This window comes from Macaca thibetana, chromosome 10 (assembly GCF_024542745.1).
Source record: "Macaca thibetana thibetana isolate TM-01 chromosome 10, ASM2454274v1, whole genome shotgun sequence".
NCBI classification, from domain to species: domain Eukaryota; kingdom Metazoa; phylum Chordata; class Mammalia; order Primates; family Cercopithecidae; genus Macaca; species Macaca thibetana.
The window spans coordinates 26742773-26763944 of NC_065587.1; the positions used below are offsets into that span (position 1 = coordinate 26742773).

A 21172-nucleotide genomic window follows, 5' to 3' on the forward strand; every position below is an offset into this window, starting at 1 on the left:
CTGCAAGCAGAGAAGCAGCAATCAGAGGCTCTGCCCTTTCCTGGCTGACCCTGGGACCTGCCCTTCAAAATTGGGCCTTCTCCTTGACCAGACGAGGTGGCTCATGCCTAGAATCCCCACGCTTTGGGAGGCTAAGGCAAGAAGATCACTTGAGTCCGGTTCAAGACTAGCCTGGGCAACAGGGTGAGACCCCCAACTCTACAAAAAACATTTTGTTTTGAGACAATCTCACTCTGTCACCCAGGATGAAGTGCAGTGGCATGATCTCAACTCACTGCAGCCTCTGCCTCCCAGGTGCAAGTAATTCTCCTGCCTCAGCCTCCTAAGTAGCTGGGATTACAGATGCCCAGCAAATTTTCATATTTTAGTAGAGGCAGAGGTTGAAGTGAGCCAAGATCATGCCACTGTACCACTCCATCCTGGGTGACAGCACAAAACTCTGTCTTAAAATACAAAACAAAAAAAACATGTTTTTGGCCAGGCACAGTGGTCACACCTGCAATCCCAACACACCAACACAGGGAGGCTGAGGTGGGAGGATCGCTTGAGTCCAGTAGTTCAAGACCAGCCTGGGTAACATAGGGAAACCACATCTTCCCTAAAAATAACAAAAATTAGCTGGGCATGGTGGTGCTTGCCTGCAATCCCAGCAGCCCCAGGTACTTGGGAGGTTGAAGGGGGTGGATTGCTTGAGCCAGGAGTTTGGGGTTGCAGTGAGCTACAATCTTGAGGCAGAGTAGGTAGTCAAGGAACTGACCGTGTCCTTCGGAAGTGCCAACCATGGCACTGAGACGACGTGTGATGTGTGAACAAGCATGTACAGCTACAACCCATGTGCAGCCAGAAGATGACCCAGAACGTGCTTAGAGTAACACCTCTTCCAGCTCCTTAGGAATTCATCATGGAAGACTCCCAGAAAGGGAGTTTCCCCACTGATAATCAGCGCTCTCTCATCCTTACCAGCAGCCTGCCCTGAATTCTCTCTCTCAGCGTGAAGCACATATTTGCTACTTCACTGTGTTTTTTGAGATGGGGTCTCGCTGTCTCAGCCTCCCGAGCACCTGGGATTATATAATTGAGTGTTGCTATCTCAGCTCACCGCAACCTCCACCTCCTGGATTCAAGCCATTCTCTCATCTCAACCTCCCTAGTACTGGAATTACAGGCACACGCCACCACACCCGCCTAATGTTGTCCAGGCTGGTTTGAACTCCTGAGCTCAAGTGATCCACCCACCTCAGCCTCCCAAAGTGCTGGGATTACAGGCATGAGCCACTGTGCCTGGGCTATTCTGCACTTCACTTGCAAAATACTTTTCCCTTTACAATAAATTGCTCTATGCTGCATCACCTTTGCTGTATGATTCTTATTTAAATTCTTTATTTATTTTAATTATTTATTCTTTTTGAAACAGGGTCTCACCATGTTGCCCAGGCTGGTCTCGAACTTTTGAGCTCAAGAGCTCAAGTGATCCGCTCACCGTGGCCTCCCAAAGTGCTGGGATGACAGGCATTAGCCACCACACCCAGCCTAAATTCTTTGAAACTGACAACTGCGGCCCCACAATAGCTGTCAATCATTGCACCACTGCCATCCAGCCTGGGCGACAGTACAAGGCCTCCTCTCACAAAAGGAAAAGGATATATTAAAAAAAAAAAAAAAAATTAAATTTTTTTTTCTTAAAGACAGGGTATCCCAGTCATGCACGGTGGCTCACACCTGTAATTCTTGCACTTTGGGAGGCCGAGGCAGGCGAGTCATCTGAGGTCAGGAGTTCAAGACCAATCAGGCCTACACGGTGAAACCCTGTCTCTACTTTAAAAAAATACAAAAATTAGCTGGATGCAGTAGAAGGTGCCTGTAATCCCAGCTACCACTTGGGAAGCTGAGGCAGGAGAATCACTTGAACTTGGGAGGCGGAGGTTGCAGCGAGCCCAAGAGTGCACCAGTGTCCTCCAGTCTGGGCTCCTACAGAGTGAGACTCCAGCTCAAAAACAAATACAAATAAAAAAGACAGGGTCTCCCTCTGTTGCCCAGACCAGAGTGCAGTGACGCGGTCACAGCTCACTGCACCCTTGACCTCCCAGGCTCAACTGATTCTCCTGCCTCAGTAGCTGGGACTACCAGCACACATCACCATGACTGGAGAATTTTTAAATTTTTTGTGCTGATGGTCTTGCTACGTTGCCCAGCCTGGTCTTGAACTCTTGGCCTGAAGTGATCCTCCTACCAAGTCCTCCTTACAAAGAGCTGGGATGACAGGCGTGAGCCACCGCACCTGGCCAGCCGAAGCTGCCTGTTCTTTGAGCACGATGTGTAGCAATGGGAGCTAGAGTGAGAGCAGCACCGTGGGGAAGGGACAGGGCTGCCACCCTGAGCTATGTAACGTTGGGCCAGACCCCTCTTCTCCAAGCGAGATCAACCACATAGGTGATCTTGGGAGCTCGTGCCCACTCAGACAGCCTGGATTTTAGTTTCGTAGGTGGATGGGAACCTGTGAAGGTTTAGAGATGCTGGGAGAATCTTTTTCCTGGGAGAGCTTTCCAAACAGGGAACAAACAGAGTTACCCGGGGCCCCGCTGAGGGAGGATCCTACCAGAAGCTCTCACCACTGTCTTGCTCCACACCGGTGGTGACGGTGATGTTGATATAGGTGGTGGGTGTCGTGTACAGAAGCACAGACCGCTGCAGTCCCGCATAGTTGAAGAACTCAAAGTCTGTGTTCTGGACAAAGTAACCCTTGGGATACCTAGAGCAGAAGGATTGTGGTTCGCTGGGCCCTTGCCATGGGTCTTTTGCCCTCAGCTCACTTGCCTCCCAGATCAGGGCCTCCTCTCTGCGAAGGCCACCCTGTCCCGGGCAGGAAGACCACAGGGTGGGGTGGGAAGGTGGGTGTGTGGGTGTGTGCAGTGGGGCAAGCATGTTGTTGATGACGACAGTGACGCAGAGGCAGGAGGGCAGGGACCCCACCCGGAACAGGCTGCTGCTGTCAGCCTTGAAGGGGAGGTAGCCCCTTTCATGCTCCAGCGTGTCGACCCCATTCACCCACTGCAGACATAGGAGATATGGGGATGGAGTGGCAGGTCGGGGCATGAGGAGGGGCTGTGCTATCGGGCACTCCCTCACATAACCTGCAGCATGGGGCTCAGGGGCCTGCCAGCCAGACGGGAAGACATCCCAGTGGGGTAGATCAGGCAGCTTATCCACCTACACAGGGCACAACCCCCAGGGCAGGGTAAGGCCCCCCACCGTCCCACCCCAGGAGACAGGCTGTGGGTGGCATCCGAGGGTCCCATGCTGTTCAGCAGCTGTGCCCACCCACCCGCCCTACCTGCTCCTGGCCGCACTGACCACGATGGCATAGAAGTGGGCACTGCCAATCCTCAGCACCACTCTTGTGCACAGGTCCTGGATCCATCGCTCCAGCAGGGTCACCTCCCGTTCGTAACACACCCAGCTGACAAAACACCACAGCCGCCAGTCCTGGCTGATGTAGATGAAGATGGAGGGAACCAGTATGTACAAGGTGGGGCCCGACTGTGAAGAGAAGGGCCGGGCTCAGCTCCTAGGCCCCCAAAGGGATCCGGGACCAGTGTGCTGCACAGCTGTGCCCCCAGGCCTAGCACAAGCCCTAACACATAGCGGGGACACCTGGCGGAAAAGACAGATAACTTGCTGATGACAGGTCAACTGCCAGTGCAGGTTGTACACCTGGACCAGTGGGGCCCAGAGATCCTCGTTGAAGCAGATGGAACCCAGTATCTCCCGAGACAGGGGTGAACCCAGGGGCACATCCCAGCCAAAGGTAAGAAGGTTCAGACCTGTGACTAAGATGCAAATGACCCACTGCCTGTCACAGGGAGGAAGGCTGGTTAGGGGGATGGGCGAGCTTTGCTTAGGACACTGTGAGTGAGGACCACGCTGGCAGCCAGCCCTCTCCTCTCTTTCTCTTGTACTGAATACCACAAAGTCAGAAACAGAGGATGTAGGCTGGGCACGGGGGTTCACACCTGTAATCCCAGCACTTCGGGAGGCAGAGGCAGGCGGATCACAAGGTCAGGAGTTCGAGACCAGCCTGGCCAATATGGTGAAACCCCATCTCTACTAAAAATACAAAAATTAATTGAGAGTGGTGGCGGGCGCCTGTAGTCCCAGCTACTCGGGAGGCTGAGGCAGGAGAATCGCTTGAACCCAGAAGGCGGAGGCTGCAGTGAGCCAAGATCATGCCATCGCACTCCAACCTGGGTGACACAGCGAGACTCTGTCTCAAAAAAAAAAGAAAAAGAAAAAGAAGATGTAGATCAAGCAAACGCGGCCCAGACCTCACCGGATCCCACTTCTCTGCTGACCACATCCAAGTCAGGAGGGCAACAGGGGTGGCGTCCTTGGCCTGATGTCACAGTCTGTCCTCTATCTGAACCCTGAAAACCAAGGTACCTTCCCCCCTCAGCAGAGCCGACCTCAGAATGTCTAAACTGTCCCCTTCTCGCGATCCCCGGGCCCAGCTCTGTGCAGCGCCTGCTGCTCCGGCCTGACGAGTGGTGGCTCATGCCCGTAATGAGCCCTTTGGGAAGTCAACCTGGGAGGATGGCTTGAGGTCAAGAGTTCGAGATCAGCCTGGATAACGTAGTGAGACCCTGTATCTTAAAAAACAAAACAAAACAAAAAAGTTGATTTCTGTTTTGAGACGGAGTCTCAGTCTATAGCACAGGCTGGAGTGCAGTGGCTTGATCTCGGCTCACTGCAACCTCCGCCTTCCTGGTGCAAGCAATTCTCCTGCCTCTGTCCCCCAGGTAGCTGGGATTACAGGTGCTCATCACCACGCCTGGCTAATTTTTGTATTTTTAGTAGAGACGGGGTTTCACCACGTTGGCCGGGCTGGTGTTGAACTCCTCGCCTCAGGTGATCCGCCCGCCTTGGCCTCCCAAAGTGCTGGGATTACAGGCGTGAGCCACCAAGCCCCACCAAGTTTCTTTTCTTTGTTTTTTGTTTGTTTGTTTTAATTAGGCATGGCGGCCCCAGCTAACTTGCAAGGCTGGGGCAGGAGAATCGCTTGAGTTCAGAAGTTAGGATTGCCCCACTCCGCTCCAACCTGGGCGGCAGGGCCAAACCCAGTCTCAAAAACATTTCAAAAATTAAAAATGAATGTTAGAAAGGACACTGACCAGGCTCAGCCTTCGCCTGGGGGCGTGGCTGGACAGGAGCGCTTCCTCCTCCTCCTGCCTCCTCCGCCCTGGTCCTTCCAGGTCCCCCTAGTACCCCCATACCCCCGTCCTCCAACCTGGCGCCCCCAAGCCTGTTGACCTTTAACCACCTCCGGGCCCCCAGCTCTGGGGCACTCAGGTGAAGGAGGCTGCAGGGCGCCGGGGCTTATGCCATTCCCAACGCAGGGCCTCCGGGCGCCTCTCGCAACGGTCGTGGGTACCTCTGCTCCTGGAAGCCCCCGCGTGGGTTGTCGGAGAGGTCGGCTTGGAAGCTTCAAAGGCCGTCCAGCTCCTTGCGCTCCAGTGATCGGCTCTCCCGGGTGTACAGCATCCCGCCCAGCAGCTCCTGCGGGCAGCCACACAACAGCCCCTGAGAGCCACCCAGGACACCGCCACCAGCCAGGTCATACTTCCCGCTCCCTATCTTGTCAGCCAGTCTGAGAGGATGAGAGCGGCGCAGCGGGAAGGAGGGGGAGCCCTGCGGGCCTGTAGCGTGAGGCGCCTGCCGCGTGATGCGCGTGAGGCCCTCTGCGCCATGTTTGTTGAGGGCGAGTGCCAGGCCTGGAGGGGCGGGGCAGTGCCAGGCGCTGCTCAGTAGAACCTGTGGCTGGAATCCAGGGCTAGGCCTTTGGGGAAGCGGGACCCCGACCCTCAGCTCCAGCCAAGAAGGGCGTCGTCTGCTGCCATCCCAGCAGAGGCTGGACCATCCAGGGCCGCAGGCCAGGACAGAACCCCTGAGATTGGTGGCATCCCCGTTTCTTCAAGGGGCACCTCCACTTGCTTTCCCCAGCAGGAACTGGAGCAGGCCCCAGCGGAGCCTCTTCCATGACTGCTGGATGCAGCCTCTTGCAGGGATGCACGTCCTTGAGAGGCTGCCGTAGCCTTGACCCTGGACCTCTGGGACCCCGACCCTAACCAAAGGGACAGAAACTCCTTCTTGGCTTTGAAGATACATGAAGATACAGGGAGAGAGGCCAAGTGCAGTGGCTCACGCCTGTAATCTCAGCACTTTGGGACGCTGAGGTGGGGGCGATCACTTGAGGCCAGGAGTTCGAGACCAGCCTGGCCAACATGGCGAAACCCCCTCTCTACTGAAAATACTAAAAAAAAAAAAAAAAAAAAAAGGAGCCAGGCATGGTAGCAGGCGCCCGTAATCCCAGCTACTCAGGAGGCTGAGGCTGGAGAATCACTCGAACCCAGGAGGCGAAGGTTGCAGTGAGCCGAGGTCACACCACTGCAGTCCAACCTGGGTGACAGAGCAAGAATCTATCTCAAAAAAAAAAAAAAAAAAAAAAAAAATTGCAGGAGAGGGTGCCCTGCGGGACCCCACTTTACTCCAGTAGGGAAGGCACCGTGTGGAAGGGTAGAGGAAGAGATCTGGAGACAGTAAAAGAGACATAGGTTTATTAAGGGGACTTTCACACAGGTGCAGTGGCTGTGGCTGGACATGAGAACCACTACGTTTGTAAAAAGCAAGCAGCTTCCATAACATTTTCACCTAGCATCCTCGACCTGTTACCGGTGGAAGGTATCCAAGTTCCTGGTGGTGAATCTATACACAACTGAAACAACCTCAATTCTTGCCTCCTCAGAAGAAAGAATTTAACTGAGGGTCATAAAGTAGAAACCAGATAGAGGCAAGCTGCAGAGCAGGAGTAAAATTTTATTAAAAAGCAGGCCAGGAACAGGCGTGGTGGCTCATGCCTGTAATCCCAGTTCTTTGGGACGCTGAGACCAGTGGATCACCTGAGATCAGGAGTTCGAGACCAGCCTGGCCAACGGTGGTGAAACCATGTCTCTACTAAAAATACAAAAATTAGCTGGGCGTGATGGTGAGTGCCTGTAATCCCAGCTACTTGGGAGGCTGAGGCAGGAGAATCTCTTGAACCTGGGAGGTGGAGGTTGCAGTGAGCTGAGATTGAGCCACTGCATTCCAGCCTGGGCTATAGAGTGAGAGAGTATTAAAAAAATTGTTATTAAAAAAACTTTAGAACACGAAGTAAAGGAAAGAAGGAAAGTACAACTTGGAAGAGGGCCAAGCGGTCGACCTGAGAAACCAAGTGCCCAGCTTGACCTCTTGACTCAGAGTTTCACAGGTTGGCATCCTTCCAGGATCTTGCCACTCCTGATTCCTTAGCTTGGGGCTCCGAACGGACTTTCTCCTTAGATCGTAAAGTCATTCTCAGGGTACACATCAGTTACGGCTGTCGGGTGCCTCTGCCATACAGAGGGGTCCCTCTGGTCCTAGGAACCTGGACTGGACACAGTTGTTTGTACGATTACTCCTCCACCCCTTTTCTCATGCTCGCCAAATCCACCTTCTGAGAATGGACCTTAATACTGGAAATGAGTCCCCAGGGTAGTGAAAATAAATACATTCTAGAAATTGACAAGGCCTAAAGGCTTTTTCCCAAATGTTTATGCTTTCTTATTTTCTTTCTTTAAAATTTTACTTGTATATTCCTTTAGTGAAATGCTTACATGCTTAAATTAGGATATAGTTCACTGTTTATGAGGCAGCTTTAGGCCACATTTAACAAATGTAAGAAAAAGTAGGATGCAAAAGTTTATACAGTATGTACAAATCATTAATTCAGGACGGGCTTAGTGGCTCACATCTGTAATCCCAGCATTTTGGAAGGGGGAGGCAGGAGGATGACTTGAGCCCAGGAGTTGTGACCAGCCTGGACAACATAATGAGACCACTGTCTCTACAAGAAATACAAAAAAAAACAAAAAAAAATTACCCAGGCGGGGTGGCATACACCTATCATCCCAGGTACATGAGAGGCCGAGGCAGGAGCATTGATGAAGCCCAGGAAGCAGAGGTTGCAGTGAGCCAAGATTGTGCCACTGCACTCCAGCCCAGGTGAAGAGTGAGACCCCATCTCAAAAAAAAAAAAGAAAAGAAAAGAAAAGAAAAAATAAGACTAAAGGGTGCCAGAGAAGATGCCTTCCTTTTTCTTTTTTTTGAGTCTCGCCCTGTCACCCAGGCTGGAGGGCAATGGCCCGATCTCGGCTCACTGCAACCTCCACCTACCTGGTTCAAGTGATTCTCCTGCCTCAGCCTCCTGAGTAGCTGGGATTACAGGTGCTCACTACCACACCCAGCTAGTTTTTGTATTTTTAACAAAGACAGGGTTTCCCTATGTTAACCAGGCTGGCCTCGAACTCCTGACCTCAGGTGATCCGCCCGCCTCGGCCTCCCAAAGTCCTGGGATTATAGGCGTGAGCCACCACGCCTGGCCAATTCAAACATTTCTTCCCTTTACAGTTGGCTAAGAAAGCAAAGCTTTATCTAAAACCTTGGGGTCAGCAGAAGGGGTGTTAAGTTTTTGCCTGTGAGTGTGATTCCCTCCAGGCCCCTCGGGAAGAAATTTGGAACAAAGAACTCCAGTCAGAGTTCAGTCCTCGGTTCACCCTTATCTGAGGTCAAAGGGAAAGCTGTCACCATTTTTCATCCGGTGGAGATCTACGCTTCCGAAAAACTTAGGGACAGGGACATTTGTCAAGATGTTATGTTTACTTTCAATAGGGGATCAAATATCTTGTGGCTCTAACCGACTTGGGTGGCTATTGTTCTGAGCTATTATTACCTTTTTCTTTTTCTTTTTTTTTTTCTGAGACGGAGTCTCGCTCTGTCTCCCAGGCTGGAGAGCAATGGCCCAATCTAAGCCCACTCACTGCACCATCCACCTCCCGGGTTCAAGCAATCCTCCTGCCTCAGCCTCCTCAGTAGCTGGGATAACAGGCATCCATTATCATACCCAGCAAATTTTTGTATTTTCAGTACACATGGGGTTTCACCATGTTAGCCAGGCTGATCTTGAACTCCTGACCTCAGTTGATCTATCTGTCTTGACCTCCCAAAGTGCTGGGATTACAGGTGTGAGACACTGCACCCAGCCAATTACTACCTCCTCCTTATCAAGTTGCTAATTTACTTCTCAGGAATAGCCAGGTGCCCGGAGTTTCCCTTGAAGGCTAATGTGGTTCGGGTATGTACCCTCCAAATCTCATGATGAGATGTGATTTCCAGCCAGACGCAGTGGCTCCACCTGTAAACCCACCACCTCCTCCTCCTCCAATTCCTCCTCTTCCTCCTCCTCCACCTCCTCCTCCTCCAACTCCTCCTCCTCCTCCAACTCCTCCAGTTCCTCATCCTCCTACTCCACCTCCTCCAACTCCTCCTCCTCCTCCCCCTCCTCAATTTCTTTTCCCTCCTCCTCCTCCTCCATTTCTTTTTCCTCCTCCTCCTCCTGTATTTCTTTTTCCTCCTCCTCCTCCATTTCTTTCTCCTCCTCCTTTTCTTTTTCTTCCTCCATTTCTTCGTCCTCCTCCTCCTCCTCACAGGCATGAGCCACTACACAAGGCCTGGCTGTTTGTTTCTCCTCCTCCTCCATTTCTTTTTCCTCCTCCTCCTCCTCCTCCTCCTCACAGGCACCAGCCACCACCACGACTGGCCTGGCTGTTTCCTTTTCCTCCTTTCCTCCTCCGGCTCCTCCTCCACCTCCCAAATTGCTGGGATTACAGGCCTGAGCCACCACACCTAGCTATTTCTTCTTCTTTTTCTTCCTCTTCCTTCTCCTCCTCCTTCACTTAATCTTATTTTTTATTGATGTGGAGTCTCACTCTGTTGCCCAGGTTGGAGTGCAGTGGTGCGATCTCAGCTCACTGCAACCTCCACCTCCTCGGTTCAAGCCTCCCAGGTATCTGGGATTATCGGCATCCGCCACCATGCCCAGTCAATTTTCGTCCTTTTAGTAGAGACGGGGTTTCACCATGTTGGCTAGGCTGGTCTCAAACTCCTGACCTCGTGATCTGTCCACCTCCACCTCCCATAGTGCTGGGATTACAGGCATGAGCCACTGCGCCCAGCCCCCTGGTTTTTTGTTTTTGGTTTTTTTTTTTTCCTTGAAATGGAGTTTTGCTCTTGCTGCCCAGGCTGGAGTGCAATGGCGTGATCTTCCCTCACTACAACCTCCACCTCCTGGGTTCAAGCGATTCTCATGCCTTAGCCCGCCGAGTAGCTGGGATTACAGGCACTTGCCACCATGCCCGGGTGGTTTTTATATTTTTAGAAGAGACAAGGTTTCTCCATGTTGGCCAGGCTGGTCTTGAACTCCTGACCTCAGGTGATCCGCCCTCCTTGGCCTCCCAAAGTGCTGGGATTACAGCTGTCAGCCACTGCGCTGGGCCTACAGCTCATTTCTTACCACATAAATCTTTGCGCCTCTCTACAAAACTACCATCAGGGATATCCCCACAAACCATTCATCCCAGGTACGATGCAGAGAAGAGCTCCTTGTTCTCCTTTTCCTTTATCTCTTCCCTCTCACCTCATCTTGTTCATTCACTCATCACTTTTCCATTCTCACTTTTAAGCGTTAACCTTTCAAAAGCCTGTCTTCCCCTATAAGTAATGTATTGTAACTCCCGCCATCACCATATCCTTCTCCAACCCACCAAACTGCCATCTTGAGTTTATGGTAAGTCCATAAACTAAGAAGAAAAGGGAAACATTCATTGCAAATTTGGCAGCCCCTCAGTCACCCAATGTGACAGCACAGATCTTCTGGTCTTTGAAGACAAATTTTTTTTTTTAAGACAGGTGTCACTCTGTCACCCAGGTTCAGGTGCAGTGGTGCAATCACAGCTCACTGCAGCCCCCGACTCCTGTGCTCGGATGATCCGCCTGCCTCAGCCTCCCAAGCAGCTGGAACTACAGGAACACACCACCACACCTAGCTAATGTGCTTATTTTTTGTAGAGATGGGGTCTTGCTATGCTTAACAGACTGGTCTCAAATTCCTGGCTTCAAGGGATCCTCCCACCTTGGCCTCCCAAAGTGCTGGGATTACAGGCATGAGTCACCAGGCCCGGTCTGAAGACTTTTAAATGCTGCCATATTCAAGATACGTTGAAACTCACCTGTGTTTGATGAGCCTGCTTTTTGCAAGTGAGTAATATAAAACACACTGAAATACCTTAAGCTTCTCAGACTTTGTACCTTCCTCTGGAATAATCAGTGCATCCCAAAAGTAAATCCATAATGAGGTCCAGTTTTTCCTTCCTCCTTGGCTATGAAATAGACAAGAAAAAGGCAAGCTAGCCATTTCCATCTCACTGTAGGAGACTCTCCTGTTTGCTTTTTGACTGTATTTGGGAAGCGGGGGCCTGCTTTCCTACTTCCTAAACACCACTTCTTTTACCTAGGAAATCCTCAGCGCAACTACATGGATTAAACCAGCTTTCTTCACTTTCTTTCCAATATTCTTACAACCAAAATATCCAGAAAGGGCAAGGCAACCTGAAAAAATGAGGACGGGTACATTATCCCATGAGCCAAACTGCCACTTACACTGGTTAGTCATGAAATCGGCAAAATTCCAGATGAGCTCTCCAACTACGTATTTTCTATGTTTTTGATCCAGACCCTGATACTGCTCTAGCAGACTGTTCTGGTTGTCTTCACTGAACATCAGAGATGGATCCTGGAATTCAACGCAAAGAAAATTTAAGAGTCAGAACTGGCAGAATTGTAAATGTCAGATAAAAAACGAAGATCCACTTGATGGTGATGAAAATATCTGACTTCGCAGGGGGCTGTAGTGACTGCAGGACTCACTGATGCTAGGGTAAAGACAGCCAGGGAATGGTCTAACCCAGAATAAAAAAGGAGGTTTAAAAAAAACCAACATGGCCAGGTGTGGTGACTCACACCTGTAATCCCAGCACTTTGGGAGGTTGAGGCTGGGCAGATCACGAGGTCAGGAGATCGAGACCATCCTGGCTAACATGGTGAAACCCCATTTCTACGAAAAATACAAAAAATGAGCTGGACATGGTAGTTAGTGCCTGTAGTCCCAGGAGGCTAAGGCAGGAGAATGGCGTGAACCTGGGAGGTGAAGCTTGCAGTGAGCAGAGATCGTGCCACTACACTCCCGCATGGGCAACAGCGAGACTCTGTTGAAAGAAAGAAAGAAAGAAAAGAAAGAAATAAAGAAGGAAAGAAAGAAAAGAAAGAAAGAAAGAAAGTCATTAATTAGTAACTGCTTTATTTATAAATGTAATTTGATACTCGATTCATCTTACTTTTCCATCTCTATCTGCTGGTACAGTCTTAAGGCTGAACTACACTAGAAGTAAAAATATGCCTTGGGACCACGCATGATGGCTCATGCCTGTCATCTCAGCACTTTGGGAGGCCGAAGTGGGAGGACTGCTTGAGCCTAGAAGTTCGAGACCAGCCTGGGAAATATAGCAAGACCCCATCTCTACAAAAACTACGAAAATTAGCCAAACATGGTGGCACACACCGGAGGTCCTAGCTACTTGGGAGGCTGAGGTGGGAGGACTGCTTGAGCCCCGGAGATCAAAGCTTCAGTGAGCTGTGTTTGCATCACTGCACTCTGGCCTGGGTAACAGAGCGAGATCCTATCTTAAATAAATAAATGTATGTATGTATGTATGTATAATGAAATTAAACCAGGCTGGGCATGGCAGCTGAGCTCTGGAATCCCAGCACTTTGGGAGGTCAAGGTAGGAGGATCACTTGAGCCCAGGAGTTCAAGACCAGCCTAGGCAACACAGTGAGACCCAGTCTCTACAAAAAGTTTAAATATTAGCCAGGCATGGTGACGCATGCCTATGGTTCCAGCCACTTGGGGGGCTGAGGAGGGAGGATCATTTGAGCCCAGGAGGTTGAGCAGTGAGCTGTGATTATGCCACTGCACTCCAGCCTGGGCAACAGAGTGAGGCTGTCTCAAAAAAAAATATTTTTTTAAATTAAACTAAATAAATTCAGCTATTCTAGTTATATATCAAGACCTCAATAGCCACATGTAGCTAGTGGCCACCATTTCACACAGTGCATATAAGGGACATTTCTATCATTGCAAGGCTTCTTTTTTGAAACAAGGTCTCACTCTGTCCCCCAGGTGGGAGTACAGTGGTGCAATCATGGCAGACGGCAGCCTTGACCTACTGGGCTCAAACAATCTTCCCACCTCAGCGTCCCAAGTAGCTGGGACTACAGGCAAGCACAACCATAACCAACTAATTTTATTTTTTATTTTTCTTATTTTTTTGAGACAGAGTCTCACTCTGTCACCCAGGCTGGAGTAAAGTGGCACGATGTTGACTCACTATAACCTCTGCCTCCCCGGTTCAAGCAGTTCTCCTGCTTCAGCCTCCTGAGTAGCTGGGATTACAAGTGCACACCGCCACACCCAGCTAATTTCTGTATTTTCTTAGTAGACACGAGGTTTCATCATGTTGGTCAGGTTGGACTCGAACTCCTGACCTCGTGATCCACCCAACTCGGCCTCCCAAAATGCTGGGATTACAGGTGTCAGCCACCATGCCCGGCCGCAACTAATCTTAAATTTTTTGTAGAGATGGGGTCTATGTTGTGCAGACTGGTCTCAAACTCCTGGGCTCAAGAGAACCTCTGATCTCGGTCTCCCAAAGCACTAGCATTCCAGGTATGAGCCACCACACCCAGCACCTGCAGCACCCAGGTCTATCAGTGCTGACCTAGAACCTCTTGAGAGGTTCTTAGGAATTCAGAACTGGGGCCAGGCATGGTGGCCCACGCCTGTAACTCCAGCACTTTGGGAAGCCAAGGCAGGTGGATCACTTGAGGTCAAAAGTTCAAGACCAGCCTGACCAACATGGTGAAACCTCATCTCTACTAAAAAAAAAAAAAAAGATTAGGAGAACGTGGTGGTGCATACCTGTAATCCAAGTTACTTGGGAGGCCAACGCAGGAGAATCGCTTGAACTGGGAGGCAGAGGTAGCAGTGAGTCAAGATTGTGCCACGGAACTCCAGCCTGGGTGACAAGAATGAACTTCTGTCTCAAAGAAAAAAGAAATCAGAACTGGTTACCTTTTCAAAGGGGATGAGCAAGGGTGCATATCCATGAGCCACTTCCCCCTACTTGACTAGTTTGCAGAAGTGGCATTCTGTAAGCACGATAAATTTAAGGGTGCAAACAGAACGGCGCAGTCCACTGTGGGTGGCTGTTCTTTATGTGTCAACGGGAGTCCCAGGAGCTGTGACAAATGAGTGTGAGCTGGCTGGGGAGAAAACGAGGGGCTGGATAGGGTTCAGGAATCCACATGAAAAAAGAAACCCACAAGATAAAGCAATCTATCTTTGGAGAGGAAGACAAAAAAATGAGAGGGATAAAAAAATGAGGACAGGCTGGGCGTGGTGGCTCCCGTCTACAATCCCGGGATTTGGGTAGGCTGAAGCAGGCAAATCACTTGAGGTCAGGAGTTAGAAAGACCACTTGGGCATGGGTGATAGGAGGCTGTCTGGAAACAAGGCCGGTAAGGAGGCCACTTTTGAGGACCAAGTGAGTGGGGCAGAGGCCTGGCTGCTGGCAAGAAGGCAACGCGGACGGGGTAGCGGGAGGTGAGCCCAAAGGTGAAGCAAGGGGAGCACTGCAGTGGCCACAGGCCAGGCCGGGGGAGGCGAGTGACATCTCTGCCCAGAGAGAACACACAATCACAAAGTTCAACACCGCTTACCTGGTGAAACCCTACAATTCTGTCGCTCTGTACTCGCTCTGAATAATGGGCTTGCGATAAGTCTTACGCCAATTCTCAAACTGGGGGCCAGCTGCAGCTGAATCAATGCCAGTTGCCCGTAGTCACGATACCAAGTGTAGTAGCTGTTCACACAGATCACGTCCACATACAGAGCCCAGGACCAGAGCGGCAAAGCCCGTTCAGCACCCAGAAGACTGCATGACTCAGCACTCACACACTATGGGGGCTCTTCTGGCAGAGAAGGTAAGAAGGGGATGTAATCCCAGCATTCTGGAAGGCTGAGGCAGGAGAGTGACTTGCAGCCAGGAGTTAGAGACCAGCCTGGGCAACACAGCAAGACCCTAGCTCTATAAAAACTAGTAGTAAGAAAATTAGCATGGCACAGTGGCTCATGCCTGTAATCCCAGCACACTGGGAGGCCAAGGTGTGAGGATCACCTGAGCCCAGGAGTTTGAGACCAGCCTGGTCAACATTGGAAGACCCCATTTCTACAAAGCAAAACAAAACAAAACAAAACAAAAGGCTAGAATGAGAAGAGCTGCCTCCTGGGGCTAAGAACATCCAAGTGCATTAAGTTAGATCCTGAAATTACCCTGCCCCACAGGCAAAAATCATGGTCAGAAAGTGGCCCAAAGGAGGCAGGCCTGTGACTGCACACTGACACTCACGACGTGTGCAGCCGGGAAGGGCTATGAGAGACAGAGCAGCTGCCAATGCACAGTCCTCGGCCAAAGCCCAGGGCCCCCGCCACTGGAACTGACTCCCCTCCGGGCAGCACTCCCATCACTGGGCTTCCCCTCACCTTGCCCTGGAGAAGCACTCCCTCCTGAGGGGCTGATGCAGTCATTGTCACAGAGAACCTCTGTTTTGTTTTGGAGAGTCTCGCTCTGCTGCCCAGGCTAGAATGGAGTGGCGCAATCTCGGCTCAGTGCAATCTCTGCCTCCCAGGTCAAGCACTATGAGCAGTAGTCGGCAGTTCCTCCTCAAATTAAAAATACAACTACTATGTCATCTAGCAATCTCACCACTGGAAAATACAAAGTACATGGATGTATCATGCTCCCTGATTACAAATGACATAGAAGAGCTATAGTGATCCAGACAATGTGGTATTGGCATTCACACAAAAATACACAACAACAAGACCCAACGAGGGAACCAAACCCAAATTCATCTATGGTGGACACATTTAAAAAAGAACACTCAGGGGATGGGAGACCCCGGGCTGCCTTCGGTGGGGCTGCAAAAGTGTCCTGGGACGACCTGTAGCTGCCTCTCACCTGGGCTCCGGATGGTTTCCACTCCATGAGGATTTCCATAGTTTCCGCTCAGCCACCCTCAGAGTCAGGAGGGCTTCTTTGGGGCTGTGACCATCTGTCCCAGCCTTTCCTGTCTCCATGACACACCGTGTGACCTACGTATACTGCAATATGTAGGTGCGTGTACTAAGGGCGTACAGTTAAGATGACCTACAACCGATGCTACTCGAAGTCTTCCAGAGATTTTGCAGATATCCCCAGACCAAAACAAACTAGTGACATTCCATGGTTTTGCAAACTGGCACTAGCAACTGCACAGCAACAGCTCCCTGTGCACCATCAGACACTCTCCAGACCCGCCCCTCGCTCACAAAGTCTTCACTCCTAAGGGCCATTTAACAACCTCTATCCATCAGGAAGCCTTTGATTTGGGCCAGGCTGCCGACCCACAGGGGTGAACTGTGCCTCTAATGCTGAGTGTTGCTTCCCCTCACTGGGCTAACCCACACCCTTGCATATAGAAGGGCCCCCAGGGAAACTGCTGTCTGACATCCAGGAGCTCATGTAAAATGCTCCAGCAACCTGGATGGCCTTGGCCACCTCTAGTACTAGCCTTTCCCTCTGTGGGGTTCACTCCCTGACTCTTGCTTGTGCAGGCCAATCTACAGCGGCTGACATCTCCTGCTCCCTCAGCCTCCTGGGTCACCCTGATGGCGTCACGCTGGCCAGAGGCTGGTGTCTGCAATCAAGAATGAGGTACCCACAGGCTGACTTCCCTGGTGTGGGAAGCAATGCCTGGGGTCTCCAGATAGCCCACCCGAGGAAAAGAATCCAGCTCTGACACAGCTCAAAGACTGTGTTATGGACATGGAAAGACTTTCCAGGCCTGTCTCCTCTTCTGGCTCACTGGATTCCTAGGAAAATTATTGAGACACTGGGCTCAAAGCTCTCGGCCTAGGGCTTAAAATGCCACAGGGAATCAAATCAGTGTGACCAAGGACCAAAGACTTCTCCTTGGCTGGGAATGGGGGATCAGGGTTGCAGAGACCAGGGGCGCAAAGTGATACCTGTGCCGTAAGAGAAGAAACTGGGGATCTGGTCCACCCCGGGCTCCTCAACCTGTGTGAGGCCTTGCTGGGCCCTGAGCTCACCTGCCCCTTGGGAGTCCATTGTGACTGCAGTCCAGAGGGGTCAATGTCCTCACTGATGACAGAAAGAAGTCCTGGGGGATGCGGAGGGCATCGTGTAGCGGCAGGCAGTCTGGGTGGTCCACAGGTGTGCGCTTCAGCATGTCCTGGGAAGGGATGAGGTGGTGAATTTGGGGCCGTGCTTCTGGGACTCAAATGAGAAGCCCCTGGGCATGCTCAGTCCTCACCGAAAGAATTCAAAGGGCAGGCCCTCAGGGACCCACACTCATGCCTGCAAAATCTGAACTGAAAATTAGAATCGGAGCAGCAGGGTTGACTCTAAAAGGGCCCCAGCTGGCTTTTCTCCCTGCTGCAGTCTTTACTCTTTTCCCCTAGCAGAGGCAGCCAGGTGGAGGCTCATCTCACCACGCAGCTGGGAGAGACACCCCTCTACCCACCCTGCAGCTGCTCCAAGGATACTGGAGACCGAAAGACAGGGGTTGGGGAAGCAGGACGTTCCTGCCTCCACTGAGAGCAATTGGCCAAATGTCAAGCTCAGTAGCTAAGCTCTATTGAGGCCCTAGCCCTGTTGGCATGGTTACCACAGGCCAGGGAGGCATACTCAGGGCCCAGGATCCCTCTGCCTGACTTTTCAAATGGTCTGTTCTCAGTGACTCTGGTGCCCTCCCACACCGGGCTCAGTCTTCGGAGAAACTCCTAAGCCCTCTCTGGCCCTTCAGGGGCCTTAACACTGGTGCGTAGGACCAGGATGCTCTGAGTGACTTACTTGGTCAATGGACTGGTACAGCAGAGCTATTGGGGACAGCAGAGAGAAAAAGGACAAAGACATATAAAGGATCACTCAACAACTCAGAGACCAGCTTTGTCCCCCACCTGCCTTGCTCTCCACATGAACACCGGCTTTCAGGAAGCCAAAGTGGGTCCACAGCAGCCTCCACCTCTGTTATCACTCCCAGGGCAGACCAAGCAGCAAGAACAGGTGACACACAGCCCTGGTGACCCTGTCCCCTCCCTATCCATGCCTACTCTCCCATCAGAACCGACTTCTTCGACAGGTGCCCCAGTCCTGTCCAGGCCTTACCTGGCTCAGAGCAGATGATCCCCTGCACCTCCCACCCTGAATCACACGGCTACACCCAGCACATCCTACAGAGGCCTAGCACACTCTGGGTCACATCCAGAAACTCTACAATAGGGGAGGAGACAAGCTGTTTCCCAGGAAGGGCAGCTCCCCAGGCCTGGTCATACTCAGACTCCTCCAGTCAAAGGCCGGGCACAGCCAGCTGGGATTGCCATGCTTCACTCTGACCCACACGACTGACCTTGTCTCCTCTATGGGAAGAGACCCCTCCACACAGCCTCAAACCCAGACATAACAGGACAGGACAGGCTGGGCACTAGGGAGGCCAGCCAGATCTCCACACAAAGGCTCTGCTCTTAAGAAGGAGGCAGCCTCAGGGGCAAAGGTTTCCTGAAGCAACTCAGGTCAGGCCTCACATACAAGAGCCCAAAAGAGGCTGCAAAAATACCAGCCTAACCAGCCAAGAACCCAGGGCCACACCCTTCTGAAACCCAGACTCCAAGTGAGGATCACTAGGATTCAGCAGAACAGGAGGACGTGACAGCTGGTGGACCAACACTTCCCAACACCCTTCCAGCAAGCAGCTGTGCCTCGCCCCTGCCCACATGACTCACCCAACATCAGTCTTGCACCTGGATGCCTCTGTCCACAGGGTCATGATCTTTGACCTCCTGCCATAGGAGTGGTGAGAGACAGGATGGTGGTCTGGGAAGGAGGATCCTAGACTGGGTGTCCCATGGGACCAGTTTGTGACAGATCCCACAGCCAACACAAATGCCCCAGCCAACCCCCAAACACAACAGCTCCCCAAAGCCCTTGATGTAAATAGCCTGTGCACTGCTAAGCAGACACCTCAGGGAACAATCTGATGGCTGTGAAGAAGATGCAGCCTCAACAGGGTTCCACAAGCCTTCTGCAAGCAAAGCCTTCTTTGCTTCGGTGCCTATTCAAAGCACTAGGGAAGATCTTAAAAGATAAATTTGCACTATTCACAATAGCAAAGACTTGGAATCAACCCGAATGTCCATCAGTGACAGATTGGATTAAGAAAATGTGGCACATATATACCATGGAATACTATGCAGCCATAAAAAAGGATGAGTTTGTGTCCTTTGTAGGGACATGGATGCAGCTGGAAACCATCATTCTTAGCAAACCATCGCAAGAACAGAAAACCAAACACCGCATGTTCTCACTCATAGGTGGGAACTGAACAATGAGATCACTTGGACTCAGGAAGGGGAACATCACACACCGGGGCCTATCATGGGGAGGGGGGGGGGGGGGAGGGATTGCATTGGGAGTTATACCTGATGTAAATGACGAGTTGATGGGTGCAGCACACCAACATGGCACAAGTATACATATGTAACAAACCTGCACGTTATGCACATGTACCCTACAACTTAAAGTATAATAATAATAAATTAATTAAAAAAAAAAAAATTCAGCAATGTGGGAGGCAGAGGCAGGAGTACAGCTTGAGGTTAGGACTTTAAGACCAGCCTGAGTGCAATGGAGAGACCCTGTCTCTACAAAACACAAAAATTAGCATGGCATGGTGGTACATGCCCATAGTCCCAGCCACTTGGGAGGCTGAGAAGGGAGGATTCCTTGAGCCTGGGAGGTCAAGGTTGCGGTGCCCATGATCATGCCACTGCGCTACAACCTGGGCCACAGCACAAGATCCTGTTACAATCAAACAAACAAACAAAAAACCAAAGATGCCTGTTTTCTGCCCCATCAAATAAATCCAAATCTCTGCAGGGTGACACAGGGTATTAACATTTTTAAATATCTCCTTTCCTGAAGTAAATGTATAGTAATGGCTGAAAACCACTGAGTTATGTAAATACACTTCCTATGACTTATTTGTAGCCCTTTCGTATCTAGCAATTTCTACAGACCCTCTGTCGGCTTCAGAAGCCGGAATGGGCAGGGCGAGGTGTGAGGTGTCCTAGCACACTGAGGGTAGAGAACAGCTCACAGCTCAGGGGGACCCATTTCTGAGGCTAAGGCACCCACCAGGGGCTCAGCCTGTCTTCAGAGGGAAAGTCACACCTCAGAACCCCAGAGACCCAAAAGAAAGCTCGAATTCAGCAGATACCTGCCAGTGGGCCCTGGAGCAGCATCCCAGGGAAAACTGCCATTGCACTGTCAGCTCCCTCCACCCCCTCTCAGATCCCAGCAGGAGGTGGTTTCTGAGTAAGCTCAGAGGTCTCAACAAACGGTGGGTTGAACCTCAGAGGAGTTATTAACAGGCCTATAGTTACCTCAAGACTCCACCTGACCAGGGCCAAAAATGAGTACTGGAAGGGCAGCCAGGAAGAAAGTAGGGCAGAGAGGAAACACAGGGAGAGGGGGCCTTGGGACCACGACAGATATGGAGGGAACCAGGGGAATGAGAGCAGCCCTGATGATTGTGTTCCCCACAACCCCTGCATGTCTGTGTCCCCTGAGAATTCAGGGTGAGGAGCTCACTCTTGCCCTTCACCTGTTCCTGGGCTCTGGCAGGCTGGCCTGCTTCCTGCCCCAGCCTCACCCACTCTCCCCACTCCTCACCACTGATGTGGGCAAGCTGATCTCTCTGGTTTGCTGGGCTCTCACTCTCTGCTCAATGGCACCGAGTTAACTTCTTTGCATGCTTTATTCTCTGTGATTAAAAAGGGAAGCAATTCTCACTAACGCCATTTCTCAGAGGAGAAAACAGGCACAAGGATGCTCTATGACTTCCTCAAGATCACCAAGCTATAAGTGGGAGCGGGGCTTTCAATGGAGGTCCACCCATGCTCCTAAAGTTGAGCTGTCCTCCAAGGAAAGGACAGCATCTGTAAAAGCTCAGTGAATGGGGAAGAAGTGTCCACACTAAGACCTGACCAGGCTGGTACCCTGATCTCCAACTTCCAGCCTCTAGAACTCAC

At 51.3% G+C, this 21172-nt stretch overlaps 1 protein-coding gene and 1 long non-coding RNA gene across 2 annotated transcripts; both read right to left on the minus strand.

The window, feature by feature from the left end:
* Window positions 1-1725: 1725 nt before the first annotated feature.
* On the minus strand, window positions 1726-5669 carry LOC126929539 (putative inactive beta-glucuronidase protein GUSBP11). Its single transcript, XM_050745986.1, has 4 exons — window positions 5426-5669; window positions 4461-4643; window positions 3332-3537; window positions 1726-2749 (listed from the first exon to the last, which is right to left on the minus strand). The coding sequence occupies exons 2-4, from the start codon at window positions 4548-4550 to the stop codon at window positions 2593-2595; spliced, it is 453 nt and encodes a 150-aa protein (XP_050601943.1). The 5' UTR covers window positions 4551-4643; window positions 5426-5669; the 3' UTR covers window positions 1726-2592.
* Window positions 5670-11618: 5949 nt separating this feature from the next.
* On the minus strand, window positions 11619-17899 carry LOC126929570 (uncharacterized). The gene is made up of 3 exons (XR_007717228.1): window positions 17174-17899; window positions 13943-14060; window positions 11619-11698 (listed from the first exon to the last, which is right to left on the minus strand). It is a non-coding gene; the product is annotated as an uncharacterized LOC126929570 (long non-coding RNA).
* Between the last annotated feature and the right edge of the window lie 3273 nt (window positions 17900-21172).